General features: G+C 39.1%; 1 protein-coding gene across 4 annotated transcripts in view; it reads right to left on the bottom strand.

Annotated features, from left to right (window-relative positions):
- The window catches only part of SLC25A26 (solute carrier family 25 (S-adenosylmethionine carrier), member 26), a 155,397-nt gene that overhangs the window by 34,886 nt on the left and 102,371 nt on the right, over positions 1 to 18,140 (bottom strand). For all 4 annotated transcript variants that reach the window (XM_005860796.2, XM_014535233.1, XM_005860797.2 and 1 more), the window contains one exon: positions 226 to 270. In XM_005860796.2, coding sequence (XP_005860858.1) covers positions 226 to 270 — 45 coding nt within the window. The remainder of the gene's footprint in view (positions 1 to 225; positions 271 to 18,140) is intronic.

Genomic DNA, 18,140 nt, shown 5'->3' with positions numbered 1-18,140 from the left:
GGGCACATGCCCAGGATGTAGGCTTGATCCCCAGTGGGGGGTGTGCACGAGGCAGTCAATCAATGATTCTCTCTCATTCCTCTTTGAAATCAATAAAAATGTATTTTTAAAATTTTTTGAGTTTTTAAACTACTAATCAATATTATATTCTTCTATTACAAACTGAAACAATTGGGTATTTATGATAATTAGAAAGCAATTTTATATGAAGATTGGAAAACTTACTTTTAAGGATTCCCACAAGGGAAACTGGACCAATGAGAAGGGAATCTGAAGAGAGAAAAAAAGAAATAAATTAGGCAGAGAAGCTCAGACTTTGCCTAGCATGACTATACAAACCCATAATTATTACTGAGAACATTATTTCATTTAACTATGTATATAATAAAGCTAACATTAAACAAATGTATACATTACTATATACAATACACAGGTTTAGAAAACAAGTTAACTGTAACTGCCTTCAGCGTCCCACTAACTTTCTGAGCCCATGTGAGTCGGATGATGCTGTGGTGCCCTTTGCGAGTGGAAGGGAAGCACAATATGAAGAAACCTTGGCTACTAAAATGACAAAATGAATATTTCTCATCACAAGTAATAAAGGCTTTAAAGACTTGGCACATTTCTGCTTAAGAGCTAGAGCTGTCTGCTCCTTAGCAGACCAAGTATTAGGGTTAAAAGAGAGGAAGGGATGGGGGGCAGTGGGGAGAGCTAGAGAGGGAGAAAGAGCTGGAGTGGGGAGGCAGCAGAGAGGGAAAGGCCAAAAACTGTGGGCGAAAAGAAGGGGAAGGGGAGAAGTCAGAGAGGGGAGAGGGGCAGAGAGAGGAGAAGGGGGACAGGGAGAGGAGGAAGGAGGAGAGAAGATGGAGAGAGAGAAGAGTGAGGGAGTACAGAGGGGGGAGAGAGGAGGGGAGTGAGAAGGAAAGGAGAGGGAGACCAGAGGGAGATGAGCGAGGAAAGGCAGAGAGGGCAAGGCAGGTGGAGGGGAGGGAAGAGGGAAGAGGAGACAGAGCCACTGGAGGAGTACGCTGAGGCAGGGACCAGAGGAGCACAGCGTGGACGGGGGAGGTCTGCACCCTCCAGGAAGGAGCAGCCTATCGATGCTGGAGGGGTGGAGGCTCCTGGATGCCTGATGTACACACAAGAGCAGCAAGGAGAAGGAGAAGAGTGACCTGCAGGAATGAGCATGAGCGGTGGGCATAACCACCACACTACGAAACAGGTAGTGACAATTTGTTGTGTAACAAGAAGAGCTAGAATTACCAGGCACTTTTCATGTGTCAGGCACTGTGCTAATAAGCACTTCACAGGTTTTATTTCACTGAATCCTCACAACCCTATAAGACAGGTATTATTACCAACCTCGTTTTATAGATGAGGCAACGGAAGTCCAGAGAAGCTGTGTAACTCTCCTAAAGGCACAGCTAGAATGAAGAAGCCAGACAATCTGACTCCAGAGCCCTGTCTAGTATTCTACCTAAAAAATCTAACTGCATTAATCTGTCCAGAGTACATTCATCCTCAGTATAATCTATTTGCTTCTAATTAAACATTCCAAAATTCTAAAAATAGAACCCACCTCCATATATCCTAAAATAAAAGTACCAGGATTCCAGTGGACCCACCCATCAGCCTCTTCAGATCCACTCGCTGACCCATGGGCCTGTGCCAGGGATGCTCCAGCAGACCAGGGCCCATGTCACCGGCAAGTGAAGAGTAAATGTGGACTTTGAACATTAACAATGTGAGTGTATGTATGTGAGATCACAATTTTGAAGGAATTAACAGCCCATGAATTAAGGGCATTAAGTCACTTCTAAAATATTTATTCAGAAATTAAGAGTCTGACATAAGCTCTCTTATTCTGCTGGAACAAATGATGGCCTTGGGCTTGACAGTGGCCACAGAAAGAAAATCTGTCTTCCATTCAGACAGGAAATGGCAGTGAGAAAAAAAAAATCAATGTCAATAAATTAGTTTAAGCTGATAAACTAGAATCTCAGAGAAGTTTGTCATCTTCACCCCACCCCATACAGCGAAGTGCTACAATAGGAGTCCAATTTAGTTTAGTTTTGTCATAAAACCATGAAAGCATCTGACACTGTCCATTCTGAAACTAAAGTACTCCCAATTAAATTAATTATCAAAACCCTAATTTTTTTAAGTACACAATATGTAATAAAATACCAAGAGGACAACAGGCAGAGGGATTACAGATGATTTTAATGTTCTTTTTTGTACTCTTTTCTCCCACATGTAAATGTATCACGTTTTAACAAGAATGTAAATAGTTCACATTTATAAGATGAAAAAGATCTTATAACTTATCGTTACTGGCCATGCTAACATTCTTCCCTTGATAAAAATAACCCATTAAGTTGGTACTTAATATATAATAGAGGGTAGAGCAAACATAGGTTTACAGTTGTGAGTACACAAAACGCAGCTTATTCTTGTATTATTAATTATTAGTCGTTGAATTATTTTCCATATGACAACTTTAAACCTACATTTGCCCCACCCTGTATTAGATTTTGAATTCTGTAGATGAACATTTTGCCCATTTTCTTCTGTTCAACACTATTCGTTAAATTGTTCCTTTATTCTAAAGAAGTAATTTAAAAATCACACATTTGAAATGGCCAAACTATTTCTTTGGGCATGTATTTGTAAAAGTGGGCAGACCCCAACTTTATTCTCCTATTTCTTTGGGCATGTATTTGTAAAAGTGGGCAGACAATACACCCCAACTTTATTCTTTAAAACGAGATTGACAGTCTACAGTAATTAAATGTCCTATATGTTTAAATAATTACATTTATTTCTGGTTTCTGGTAGTGAAATAATTTTAGGTAACTTATTTAAACATTTACCTATCACCAAGTATTGGACTAGAATCATCCCTGAAGCCATTAAATCCCTTATAAGATAAACTCCTGACGAGTGAAAAATTTTCAAATATTCTTCAAGCCAGAATCTCATTGAATGCATCTTGTCGTTTAGCATATGAAGAAACAGCAGTGAAGTGTGCTCCCACCTGGGGAAGGAGGCCAGCAGACTTGGCTGCACAGTGAAAATAAACACTGGTCCAGCTTCCACAGTCCCCACACGCACGGCCTGTCAGAAAGCCAGCGAGCTCCCCAGGTCTGCTTTGGAGTTACATAACAGTGATGTTTCTTCAAAACATAAAATTTAAAACCCCAAACAGATGTAAGCTGTTATTCTAGAGTGTTTTATAGATGAAGAAAATGCATAGCTGCGCTCAGAGATCTTATATTCCAAATATAACTTAACCATTTTATTGCACCAAAAGTTACAAAATGGCTCACTGTTGTGACCTTTTTAATACCTCCATTTAAGGTATTTTGTTTGAATATGGTTGTTGAGACCGAGGGCACTAATAGGTGAGCAGGGGTAAATCCAGCTCCATCAAAGAGGCAGATATAGAAAGGAAAAAACAGCTAAAATTGAGCATGGATTCCTCTAGTAACAAACAGAGCAACAATTCTATGCAAAAGTGCATGCGAGGAGTCCACGTGAAGTAGATAAAATGAAGATAAAATGAAATCTGGGTGTGGTGAACAGGAAAAGTAGGTGCTGGGTGTTGCTAGAGAAATAAAGAAGGTACAAAATGACATTATGCGCACACTTTACCTATCACCAAGTATCATCCGTGAAGCCATTAAATCATTATAAAAGCTGTGACCTTAAAATAAATGCTGTAACCTTATAAGTTTTTTAACAAATAATGATGTGGTTGATAATATAACCAGAGGGATATGAAGATAAGACTTCTAAGGTATCATTTAGCCCTAAAATTCTGTTTGTCATTGGGAAGGTCAAATTAAAACACCAATACACATTAAATAAATGAATGAATGAATGAATGAATGAATGAATGAATAAATAAAATAAATAAATAAATAAGATTTGCCTTGGCCAGGTGGCTCAGTTTGTTGGCGCATCATCCCATATAGCAAAGGGTTGTGGGTTTGATTCCCGGTCAAGGAGCATGTGGGAGGTGGATGGTCAATGTTTCTCTCTCCCTCTCTCTGCCACCCTCCCCCTTCCTCTCTCTCTCTCAAATCAATGAACATGCCCTTAAGTGAGGATTTAAAAGATAATAAACAAATAAATAGGACTTGACTGGAAGCTGCAATGAACACACTATGAGTGATCAAGGAAGCCTAAGGAACAAGAGAGTACATTTTAAAAACTGTGAAAGCTATCATACTTTCAGAAATAACCCCAAATTCTCCAGCTATAAGACAAAAAAATCCACATTGACCGCTACGACCTCAGATCAGAAGGGGGTTGAGGAACAGCATGGATACTGGGTGGGCCCACGGACTGGCCCATTCCAAATTTCAAGGGATCCCACAGGGAGTCTCCTTTTTGTTGAAGGACAGTGTCCAAATTTCTGTGCTTGGCTGAGGATTTTCCATTCTAGTGTCGCACAGCAACAAAGCCATTTCTCCTCTTAAAATGCTCTGTGCCTTTTCCCTTCAACCCCAGTGGCAACCAAGGACAAATGAACTGGAAGCCTTAAAAATCTTTTATCCCAACATGACTTATTATTACTTTTTTTAAAGTGAGAACCATTCAAATCTGGTCTGCTAGCATATCACATACCAAGAAAACAATAACTTTAAATATACATTATTTCAAAATGTAACAACTATAATCCACTTATGTGCACTGTCCACATAGAAAATAATGTATACATAGCAAAGGAGATTAACCTAAAAGTAGGAAACATTGAAAGTGAATTATTTTTCAGGTTTCCAAAACATACTAAAATTCCTAAAGCCCTTTCCAAAGAAAGAAAAAATGGACACTAGAGCATATATGATCAAATGATGTTTGACAAGAGTGCCAAAGCTATTCAATGGGGAAAGGACAATGGTGCTGGGCGAAATAGACATTCAAGTGAAAAGAATGAGGTTGGACCCTTACCTTACACCATATACAAATATTAGCTCAAAATGGATCAAAGATCTAATGTAAGACCTGAAACAATAAAACTCAGAGGAAGACCTTCATGATACTGGGTTTGGCAATGATTTCTTGGATATGTACCAATACACAGGCAACAAAAGCAAAACTAGAAAAACGGGATGACATCAAAATTTAAAAATTCTGTGTATCAAAAAACATAATCAAACAGATTAACATGGAAGAAAATATTTGCAAATCACATATCAAATAAGGGGTTAGTATTCAGACTATATAAGAATTCCTACAACTCAACAACAAAGGAAACAAACAACCTAAATTTTTAAATGGGCAAAGAATCTGAATAGACATTTCTCCAAAAAAGATATACAAATAGCCAGCAAGCATATGAAAAGATACTCAAAATTACTAATCATTAGGGAAATACAACTCAAAACCACAATGAGATATCACCCATTAGGAAACTAACATAAAAACAAAACAAAACAGAAAATAACAAGTATTGGTGGGAATGTGAAGAAATTGGTGGGAATGTAAAATGGTGTGGCCACTTGGAAAACAGCATGGAAGTTTCTCAAAAAATTAAAACCAGAATTACCATATGACTCATAGTAGCATTATTTACAATAGCCCAAAGGTGGAAGTAACCCAAGTATCCACTGATGGATGAATGGATACACAAAATGTGGTATATATGTACAATGGAATATTATTCAGTTTTAAAAAGAAGGAAATTCTGACACTCTACAGAATGGATGAACCTTCAATACATTATGGTAAGCATAAAGGTTAGTCACAAAAAGACAAATACTGTATGATTATACTTATGTGAGGGATCTAGAGTAATCAAATTCACAGAAACAACGCAGAACAGGGACTGTGAGAAGAGGGGAATGTGGAGTTACTGTTTAATGGATAGTTTCAGTTTTGCACAATGAAAAGAGTTTGGGAGACTGGTTGCACAACAATGTAAAAACGCTTAATGCAACTGAATTGTACACTTAAAAATGGTTAAGATGGTAAGTGTTATGTGTATTTTAGCACCATGTAAAAATATTTTTTAATTTTTAAAAATATACTCTTAGTAAAAAAGCAAGCTACAGACTGGAAGTAAATATTTGCAAAACTCATCCGACAAAGAATTTCTATTCAAAAAATATAAAGAATGTTAGAAACTTAATAATAAAAAGAAAGAAAAACTAATAACTCACTTTTTAAATGCATAAAAGACTGAACAAACATTTCATAAAAAAAGACAAACAAATCACTAATACAAACACATGAAAAGATATTCAACGTCACTAGCCATCAGGAAAATGTGAGTTAAAACACACTGAGAAAACAGTGTGGTTCTTAAAAAAGTTAAACATGGAATAACCATACGACCTAGCTATTCCGCTCCTTGTTATGCAGCCAAAATCATTAAACACAGGGACAAACAGATACTTGTACACAAATCTTCACTGCATCATTATTCACCATAACCAAACAAGCCCAGTGCCCATCCACAAGTTAATGGATAAACAAAAATGTGGTATATCCATACAATGGACTATGATTCAGCCATAAAAAGCAATGAAACTCTGATGTATGCTACAATGTGGAGGAACCCTGAAAACATTAAACCAGAGAGAAAAGGACAAATATTTTATGATTGCACTTATATGAAATAGCTAGACTAGGCAAACTCAGAGGAAGAGAAACCAGATGGAAGGCTCCTTGGGGCTCAGGGAGAGGGGAGGAAGGAGTATTGCTGAATGAGTGCAGACTTTCTGTTTGGGGTGATGAAATAGTTTCAGGAGTAGTGATGGTTGCTCTACATTGTCACTGATACTGATTACACGTAAAGTGATTAAAATGGCAAACTTTATGTTATATCCATTTTACCACAATTTCAATTTTTTTTAAAAAAAAACACACACACATTGAGGTGTCATTATACCACCACTAAGAAGGCTGAAATGAACAAGTCTGACAAAACCAAATAACAATAAGCCTGTGGAGCAACCACAACTCTCATATTTTGCTGATAGGAATTTAAAAAGGAACGATTACTTTCAAAGGGGTTTGCTAAGTCTTTATTTGATCCAGTAATTCCACCCCACATATGCATTCAAAAGCAATGACAATATATGTCAACGATAAGACTTGAGCATGAATGCCACAGCAGCTTTAATCACAATAGTTAGTGTCCATCAACACGAGAAGGCTATACAAGCGGTGGCATATTCACACAGTGGAATAATAGGAATAAACTGAAAAGAACTGCTGATACCTGCTATACCACTGACGATTCTCACACACATTAAGTAGAGCAAAAAAAGTCAGACACAAAAAGAGTCTATATTGTACGGATTCCATTTCTATAAAGTTCTAAGAGTGGGCAGGTAGACTGGGATAAGACACCATATAGCACATTCTAGGGGTATGGAAATATTCAATATCATAATGGGGTATAGATTACATGACCATATTCATTCTTCAAAAGGGTACATCTATGATTTGTGATTCAGTGTATACAAATTTTATCTACAAATATAATTATGAAAAATACAATAGTATTCAAGGTGAAGAGTGAGTAGAGATATAGATGATAAAATGACAGAATACTGATATTGATAACAGCTGAAGCTTAGTGGTGGGTACTCTGGGGTGTGTTATATTATTGCTTACCTTGTTTATATTCTTATTTTTTCTTAATAAAAAATAAGTGTACAAGTAAAACTTGACTACATTCACATTAAAATTCATATATAGAAGCCTGGAACTAAAGGTCAAAGTGAGCTCCCTACCTCCAGTTAACCAAAGTTAATTGATCTTAATAGTTTGGGATATATATTCTCATTTATCTCAACATATTTAGTTTTAGCTTTTTAAAAAATTAGGCATGAGTTAGTATACATACAGTTCCAAAATTTAATTTTCCCCCCTAAATAACATCTTGGAGATATTTCCATGTTGATTAATATAGATCTGTCATTTCTGACCACTGCATGGCATTTCATAATATTTAACTACCCCTTGATGGCTTATTTCCAATTTTTCCTCATAAAATATTTCTTTAATTGATCATTTATAATAAATAAGAGATTCTAGATATAGCACGATTATAAATACATAATTTCTGAACATACCTAATAACATGGAAGGCTAAGGCCCAATATTAACCCTTCATTAGCATAATTATCCTTAGAAATGCCCAGTGTTAACATTTAGGAATATCAGAGCATTCAATAAAATTGAAGATCAGAAAGTCACACTGGCTTTCATATGTCAAGTGAGTGATCCTCACACACCATTCAATGTTACCTGACTCCTAGCAAATGTTTGCATTAGTCCTGTTTCCACAGATCTGTAAACATTACTTATGCAGTGGAATTATGTTATCAAGAATTATCAACCTAGGCCTGACTTAGCAGAATGGAAAAATGAGCTACAAGTACATACAATTGGGGCCCTAAAACAAAACAAAACAAAACAAAAAACCCCACACAACTATTTTTGGTAGTTGAGATTCTTAAGAAATAAAATTAGAAATATATATTTTAAATTTTTTATTTATTGATTTTAGAGAGAGAGGAAAGGAGGGAGAGAGATATGGATTTGGTATTCCACTTCTTTATGCATTCATTGGTTGATTCTTATATGTGTCCTGACAGGGGGAGGTGGGGGGAGCTCAAACCTGCAACCATGGTGTATCAGGGCAACACTTTAACCACCTGAGCTACCTGGGCAGGGCCAAAATTTGAAATACTTTTAAAAGTTTTCCATTTACTTCAGGAAAGGGGAAAAAAAAAAAACACACAAAAAACCCCTATCTTTTTTTTGCCAATTACAGTTGACATACAATATTAGTTTCAGGTGTACAACCCAGTGATTAGTCATTATATAACTAAGTGATCATCCCGATAAATCTACTACGGATCTGACATCATGCATACTTATGACAATATTCTTGACTATGTTCCCTATGCTGTACTTTACATCTCCATGACTGTTCTGTAACAACCAATTTGTACTTCTTAATTCCTTCAACATTTTCACCCAGTCTCACCAACCATTGATTCATCTGGCAACAGTCAAAATGTTCTCAGGAGCTATGAGTCTGAAAAAAATTCCTATCTTTATATAAATACTTAGAGGCCTAGTGCATGGATTCATGCAGCAGTGAGGTTCCTCGACCTGGCCTGCGGGGATCGGGCCAAAACCTGCAGTCCTACATCCCCCGAGGGGTCCCGGATTGCAAGAGGGTGCAAGCCAGGCCGAGGGACCCGACTGGTGCACGAATCTGTGCACCGGGCCTCTAGTATGCATATAAGATCTTTGGTTAATCTCTTCCTGCCCTTCCCGCTGCCCCCTTTCCTCTGAGATTCATCAGTCTGTGCCATGTTTCCATGCCTGTGGGTTGAGCGTCTGCCCCCTGGTGGTTAGTGTGCATCATAATTACCAGTTGAACAGTCGCTTAGGCTTTGATATATATAGATACGCTCATATACATACATACACATATACACTGGCCCATTCAGTGATCCATTTATTTTCATTGGATTCTTTTTAAAATTTTATCTTTCAATTCCAGTTTACTAAAAGAACAAAATAAACAAATAAAATAGAAACAGATTCATAGACACAGAGAACGACTGATGGTTCATTCCTTGGCTTCTTTAATGAACTGTGGGTCGCCTCGCAATTCTTACAATAACTACTCAAGCAATTGGGATGATTCTTGCTAATGAAATCTGAAATTTTCCTTTTGTGTATAAGAAGAAAATGAAGAAGTTCATTTTCAGTCCTTCAGAGTTATTTCCAAAATGTTAAGCAGTGTTGCTTTAAGCCATCTAAACAAACAGCCACAGAGTAATAGAGGGAGGTGCCTGAAACTCAGAAACATCAAAACCAGAATTCCTGCAAGATGTTAGAACTCTGGCACCAGGTCAGGAAACAGATGTTTTCAGTTGGAATCTGCATGCAAACTTTAATCCCTTATAAAATATAATCAGGTTGTTCTTAAGATTTTCGTCTGCAGCTGAGGAAGACATTAGCATGTATAGTTCAGTTGTCTTTCCATCTACAACACCTTCCTTCCCTTCCAGCCAGCACTGCAGCTCTTTACTCAGAAAGCAAAAAATGGGGGCGAGGAAAAATGAGTGACCAACCTCTCAAGAAGCCCTACAATAGAAAGTAGATTATGTAACTTATTTGTGTCCCAATTGCTCTTATAAACTAAGGCACATGCTTATTTCTAGGTTTTTCCCATTTCTGAAGCAACTGGTTTTTTAGTAACAAAGATATTCTAATTGATGGTTTCCCAAACTCTAAAAGATAAAATAAATCCATTAATTTTACAAGACTCACCAGGAGCAATAAACATATCACCTAATATTCAAATCATTTGTATAGATGCATCCTTTGAGAATATTTGCAAAATTACAACTTGAAAAGAATCATGAGAAATAAAAATAGGTTTGTACAGTGGTTAGGCCACCTGGGTAGCTCACCTGTTTCCTCTCTCCCTCACACCTACTTACCTTTCTCTCAGTACCACCCGCAACCTCCCCACAATAACCCAGTGGCAGACAAACGACGAGGAGGCTGAGCAGTAAAGGCACCAATTTATAGCATGATCAGAAGCAAGAAGAGCCGGGGCAAAAGAGAAGACAGTGAGTTCGATGAAAGCAGGAAGGTAGCGGCGTTTGGCTTGCATATCACTACATCACAGTGCTTGGCACAGTAGAGTGCTCAGCAGCTATTTATCAGTGGTTCTCAACCTTCTGGCCCTTTAAATACAGTTCCTCATGTTGTGACCCAACCATAAAATTTTCGTTGCTACTTCATAACTGTAATGTTGCTACTGTTATGAATCGTAATGTAAATATCTGATATGCAGGATGGTCTTAGGCGACCCCTGTGAAAGGGTCGTTCGACCGCCAAAGGGGTCACGACCCACAGGTTGAGAACCGCTGACATAAATGAAGGAAGGAAAGGCAAAGGAATAAAAAAAGAGAAGGTCAGGAAGAAGAGAAGGCTGGTGGGAGAATTAGGGAAGAGCCCAGGTCTTCTGGCTTACAGTCCAGTGAATACTCTTTCCACTCATCAACTACTGATTTATAAATACTTGTCAGAACAATGTTCTGAGAGTGTAATAAGAAAAAAAGTGAATATCAACTATATAGAAAAGAGATAAAACACAAATACAGATCCCATTTCTATGTTTGCTAGTCAGTCAAGTCAACAAGTCAGATAAATGTGTGTGTTTTCCAGGAAACAGAGGCTTTGGAAAGCTACTCTATAAATGCTTCTCCAATGAACTCTTATTCATTTATGATCATAAAAAATAGCATTAAAGCCCAGGTGTTGAGAACTGCTGTAAGTAGTTTACTTTGTACAATTAAATAGAAGTCATGCTTTCAGAAGAATAATTTTGGGTACAGTTTAGGGCATTAGATGATGAGTGTAATAAACTGCCACCTTTCCCTCAGTTCTGTTACATAGGTTGGGTCTTGTTATATAATTTGTGAACACTCTACCACAGCTAATTAGTGTTTGACTATAACAACAATAGTAGTTTGTGCCTATCAGTCAGTTAGAAGAGAAAGGAAATAAACTTTAGGGTCTGATACAGATTTTAAAAAGCAATGCAATGGGGAAAACGTTCACTAATAAAAGAAGGAACAAGAAATCAAGCCAGATTTCATCAGTCAACTTGGCTGCACTACCCTGGCAACCCTGAGCCCAGTGGTGGGAACAAACTTGTTTCCCACTCACAGGACATTAGCCACAGGTCGGCATGGTGCCCTCAGGCTGTGGCTGGTGCTCCGGTGCCTTCTCTTTCCCAGAAGAGAACAGACCTTATCTGAGACATGCCATTCCCAGCACAAAAGGCAGAGGCAAGAGGACTGATGGAAACTTGTCACAGCTCCTAAGCTGCATACACCCAATTTGCCAACACAAGGCATAAGGCCAAGCCTGACCATGGGACAGGGAGGAACTGCAAATCAGTTAACTGCAGGCAGAGAAGTACAGTTGACCTGGCAGGGAAAGCAGCAAGGAGTTGAAAACTATATCATTTATCCTGCAGATCATCCACTTTCCATGCCCAGTGCTTTTCTCCTCACTGTTGGTAAGTCTAGGCAACATCCACAACCACTAGGGAATAAAAAAGACAGATCCAGGCCTGAAAGTGATCCTGGGAAGATGATGCCATGAACTCATCCCCTTTTACCTCCACCATGATTTTCAATCTGTCTGCTGTAGCAGACACAGGCCTGGAGCCTGCAGACAGCTACACGGAATTGGAGGCGTGGGCTGTGGGGGGTGTAGAGGAGGAAACTGGGGTGTGTGGGGGTTTCATTTTTCTTGGAGCTGGTCAAGTGCCTCAAGACCAGCTTCTTGGAACCCTGAAATAAAGAACTTGAAATTAGTGGTTCTAGAAAAAACCTGGTGTGAGGAGATCAGATGACCCTCGGGTGAGGGGCTTGTCTCCCTGAATCACTAGATACCAAGACCAGAACTAATAAGCTAACAAGGAAACTATGACAACATATAAGGATGCTGCACATCCAAAATGACAGTGACCATTCAGGACAAAGGGAGCAAACCCACAACCAAACAGAGCTGCTTGAAGACAGAGAGGTCAACATGGGACAGGAAAGTAACAAGGGAACTTAGGGAGATTTAACTACAGCAGAGAGAAGTCTTCATGGATCAAAAACACAATTTTCCAAATAAACCACACAGTAGATTAACTGAAGGAAAGAATGGGTCGTGGCAAAGATCCAAATTTGTGGTCTGTAAGATCAAATGGAAAAAAATGGCTCAAAGCAGCAAAACAGAAATCATGACAGAGAAGATAAGAGACTTGGAGGATGTGATAGCAGATAACAGACTATTGAGAGAAAGCCAGTACTCAAACACTATACCTGGCACCTGGCAGGGAAAGAAATGATGCATGGATACTCACAAAATGTACCACTCACATACCTCATACAGCAAAATACCTGTGAAAGAATTCTGACTCAAGAACAAAAGAATTAAGAATAGAGACCCTCTGGGGAAGAATGGGAGAGAAGAGTAGTAAGAAATAAACTTTGTATTTGCATTTGCTTACCCTCCATATATAGTTTCAGCTATTATATCAATTTCACTGACTCTACTAAGTATATTTAAAAAATGCTACCAATTCAACTGTAAATGAAATTCTAAGAAACAGTCAATTATAAGGCACTTCTTAATTTCAGAAGTGTTAAAATGTTAAAAAGTACTTTTTAGAATCATGAAAGATGATAGTTTTATAAAGCACATAATAAATTCTAAATCAAAAGTCTTGAAACAAAACAGATGTACAGCAAAGCAGTATCTAGTAAGAGTTGAACTAACAGTATCAAACTGCCTCAGGAAAAGCTAGAAGTTGAGAGAAGGCTAAAGATAGTAGGAGTGCCCTTGCTGGTTTGGCTCAGTGGATAAAGTGTCGGCATGCGAACTGAAAGGTCCGAGGTTTGATTTCGGTCAAGGGCACATGTCCGGGTTGTGGGCTCGATCCCCAGTAGGGGGCATGCAGGAGGCAGCTGACCAGTGAATATCTCTCATCATTGATGTTTCTATCTCTCTCTTTCCCTCCCCCTTCCTCTCTGAATTCAATCCAGTCCTGACACTAACAGGAGTTAGAGCAGACCCCACAGGTTACCAGTAAGGGCTCACTCAGTCCCACAAGACTGCCACCCACTTCAGATGCCAACTACCAGAAGTAGGTCCCCAGGTTACCTACAACTTTGGTTCCAACTTGGCTACAAATTGGAGGTTCCCTGGACCTTCCTCCTTGAATTTGATCATTAGCTAGAACAGCTCACAGGGCTCAGGAAAACCCTTTTGTTTATACAGATGACAGCCAATGAAGAAATACAATAAGGCCAGGGCTAGAAGAGTCTCTAGCTTTGGTTCCCCTGGAGTTGGGGTGCAGCACCCTCCTGGTACGTGGATATGTTCACCAACCTGAAAGCACCCCAAACCCTGCACTTGGGATTTTTACGGAGGCTTCACCAGCAGGAATGACTGACATTAACTCAGCCTCCAGCCCCTCTCCACCCCCCAGAGGACGGAGGTTAGGTGGAAAGTTCCAAGCTGTAATTATGGCTCGGTCTTTCTAGTGACCAGCGCGCATCCTCAAGCTCTCCAGGCCCAGCAAGAGTGGCCCCATTAGAACAAAAGACACTCTTTTTACCCAGGAAATTCCAAGGGATTTAGGAGCTCTGTGTCAGGAACTGGAGTCAAAGACAAAACATTAGAACAAGAGATGCTCTTAGTGCTCTTACTACTTAGGAATTCATGAAAGTTTTAGGAGCTCTGTGCCAGGAACCAGAGTCAGAGACCAACATACGTGTATACATATTCTCTATTATTTCAGACCTGCCTGCTCAATATTTCCATTTAGATGTCTGTCAGACATCTTAAATTGATCATGTCCAAACTTAACTCCTGATCTTCCTTTCAAACCTACTCTATGTACAGTTTCTCCCACCTTAGTTAAAGGCAACATATAAGTCCAATAGTGCAGGCCAACTGGACCCTGGAGTCATCTTAGCTCTGTTCCTCTCACTAACCACATCCTATCTATCAGGTCAACTTATTGGAAGCTCCTGAATCAGGAGTGCAGGAGATTAGGAGGAAGTAGGGACGTTAAGATGGTGTGGGGGTGTTCTGTCTTAATGAATCAAAGTCCCTAGAAGAGCATCTGTATATAAGAAGATTCTTAATAAATATTTCTTAAATGAATGGATCTCAGAAAAAAAACACACACTATAATAAAATGCCATAGCTATTAATTGTAAAAGCTGACATACTCTCCAACTAAATCAATAGTAAAATAGAGGAGGAAAAAGAAAAGAACAATCTGCCACAAATATAAAACTAATTGTCTTTTACTGGTTTTCTTTCCATTTACTTGTATTTTAAAATGTAATAAATATCCAATTCCTTAATAATAAAACATTCCTTTAAAAACCCTAATGGAAACTCATCTCAATTTTGTCTGACACTATTCACTCTTGGGAGGGGGAAATGGGATAAAAAGAGGGAAAGTTTTAAAAGCAAATTTACTGCAATGTTCTTCACTGTTAAATAGACAACTACAGCTTGCTCCTGGAGAAAACAATCCTTTGCTTTTTAAGTTGAGTACCATTTAGATGTATAAAATTTAAGTGCTTTCTAAATTATTTGACTAACTGAAGGATGCAGAATTTTAAGGAAATGAAGAGATCCTTAAGTATGACATGTTAAAAAAAATCTGAGAAACTCCAAACAGAGGAAATGTGGAAAAACAAAATACGGCATACATGCAAATTAAATATAAAGATAGAAAATCTTTTGTAGAGAGCTTTAGAGTAAACAGTAATTTTTTCATGACCACTGACAATATGGAATTTCAATGTAAAATTAAGAATCACTTTATTTCCATTTTCCCACGTTTAACATCAAGATAATAATAATAGCAAACTCCTAGTGCTCACCTATGTGCCCCGTCCTGTCTGAAGCACTTCACACCCCTCACAAGTAGTTTATAATAAATAACTAATTCTAATTCAACTTACAAAAAGAGTAACTACATATATTTGGATTTTAACAGAGGTTAGCCAAGAGAAAACACTACTGTAAATCACCTGCTCATAGGGTAATTCTTCCTTAAAGATCTTCTTTTCTCAAATCCAATAGGAAATGTCAATATTCTCACAAAACATTTAAAATGGTGCCATTTAGAAAACAGATTGAAAACTAAGGATTCAAATCTAAATGCAAATAATTATAACAGAAGAAGAAACATAATGGTGTTTTATTGACACCATTTTATTGTAAGGAGAAACATAATGGTATTTTATTGATACAATTTTTATTGAGTAAAGAATGCATAATACTCTTATAATACCAAAGCCATTCCTTGAACACTGAGTTTTCTCTAAGGTAAAAATATTATAATATAGATTACTTGAGCATGAGCAGATGAATGGAGGGCTTGTTAAATAGGAAACAGAAGTGTGTCTAATGACAAATTTTTTAGTCTCATCTAAAAGAAACAAAATTACAATGAACCATCTGAAATTGTTAATAAGAGACAAGGAGTGACAAAATACTACAAAGAAAAAAATATACTTTCATAATATATTTACTGTTTCAATAAAATTCCTAATAAAACACAAATACATACACACACACATAAGCCACAGCTTATTTCCTCCTTATTGGTAGGTAAATGGTAGACCACATGCACAGAGTTTAAGACCATGAAGGTCTCACACTTATTCACATGAGGAGTGCCTCCTACAAGTAGTTTTTCATATTAAATTAAACTTCAGAGAAAGAAGGACTGAAGTCTAACTATAAAGAAAAACCTATGTACCTGGCCAGTGTTGCCAAGTAGTTAGAGCGTCGGCCCACGCACTGAAGGGTCACGGGTTCAATTCCTGGTCAAGGGCACATACCTCAATTGCAGGCCGCTCCCTGCCCTTGGTCAGGGTTTGTACAGGAGGCAACAGGTTGATGTGTCTCTCTCACATCGATGTTTCTCTCTCTCTCTGTTCCCCTCCCTCCCTTCCTTCCACTCTCTCTGAAAAGCAATGGAAAAAATATCCTTGGGTGAGGATTAACCAAAAAAAAAGACAGAGAAAGAGAGAGAGAGAGAGAGAGAGAGAGAGAGAGAAAGAAAGAAAGAAAGAAAGAAAGAAAGAAAGAAAGAAAGACCTTTGCTATGAAGCAACTCGTTTTTTGAATCTGCATGTTAATAGGAATTTTATTCTTTTCATATCCTTATGGAAAGACTGTGACATCATTACAATACTGTACAAAGAAAGATCAACATAACTCAAAAATATAAGAAGGCCTTCTCTTCCTAATTAGAACTGTTAATGAGACACGGAGTGGAGGAACCAAGATGGCGGCATAGGTACATACCTGTACTTGCTGCCGCGCAAACCACATCAAAACTACAACTAAAAGACAAAATGGTATCATCCAGAACCACGGGAAGGCTGGCTGAGTGGAAGTTCTACAACAAGAAGGAAAGAGAAAAGCGCATTGAAGCTGGTAGGAGGTGCAGAGGTGTGGAAGTGCGGAGGTACGGAGGCGCGTGCGGAAACGGGCTGGCAACTGGGTACGCTGTTGTCTTTTTCAATCCAGAGGGAGATACAAGCTCCTGATTGCTCTGAACTCCAGTTCCGGGTGAGACTCTGGGGACCCAGACTCATACGGGGAGAAACTGGACTGTCTGGCATCGGGCAGGAACATGAGGGCGGCTTTCTCTCAGAGGTACCTGCAGTGATCATTGTTCCTGCACAGGGCTGCAGAGACGTGGGGACCTCTCCGATGCAGGGCTGACTGGCAGCCACTGCTGTTTGCTCTGCCCTGGTGATTCCCTGAGACCCCGCCCCACCCAATTTACAACCCCACCCAAGCTGTGTGCAGCAGCCTTTGCATATGAATGGCCTGTGCTCTCACCGCCTAAAACCTAACAAACTGCAGCTGGGTCAGAGAGCCCCAGAGCTACCAAAAGAAGGCCTAAGGCTTGACAGCAGCCTGCAATGCTACACAACTAGGCCTCATCTGGGCACCTCCAAACCCCAAACAAAGAGGAGGAATCTGCAGATGTCTCTGTAGCTCCTGCTGGGCAGCCTCAGGCAGTGGCTGACTTTGCACCTCCTTGGAGATCCAAGAGCTAGTGTACCCAGGGGTCAGAGTGAGACCATACCAGATTACAACTCTTCACATTCATAAGAGACACACTCAAGGGGCAGACTCAGTGAGCGAGCACCAAAGCCCCACTGAAGTAAGTCCTGCCCCATAAGGGTGTCTCCAGCACAGCAGTTCTCCCATTGTAGACACAGCTGGTCCCCACAGCCAATTGCCCTGATGGTCAATTCCTCCCAGTGATACCAACAGCAATCAAGGCTTAACTACAACAAGACTGCACACAGCCCACAAAGGGGTGCACCAAGAGTGTCCACCTCAGGTAATTAGGGAGGCTGAGCCACTGGGCCCTATAGGACACCTACCACACAAAGCCACTCTATCAACACCAGGAAGCAGCCAAAATGCGGAGACAAAGAAACAGGTCACAAATGACAGAAATGGAGGAAAGCAAACGACCGGATATAGAGTTCAAAACCACAGTTATAAGGTTACTCAAGAATCTTCTAGAAACC

The sequence above is a fragment of the Myotis brandtii genome, unplaced genomic scaffold, assembly GCF_000412655.1.
Source record: "Myotis brandtii unplaced genomic scaffold, ASM41265v1 scaffold140, whole genome shotgun sequence".
In the NCBI taxonomy this organism is placed as follows: domain Eukaryota; kingdom Metazoa; phylum Chordata; class Mammalia; order Chiroptera; family Vespertilionidae; genus Myotis; species Myotis brandtii.
Note: the sequence above shows the minus strand (reverse complement) of the source record. Positions and strands in the feature narration are given on the sequence as shown.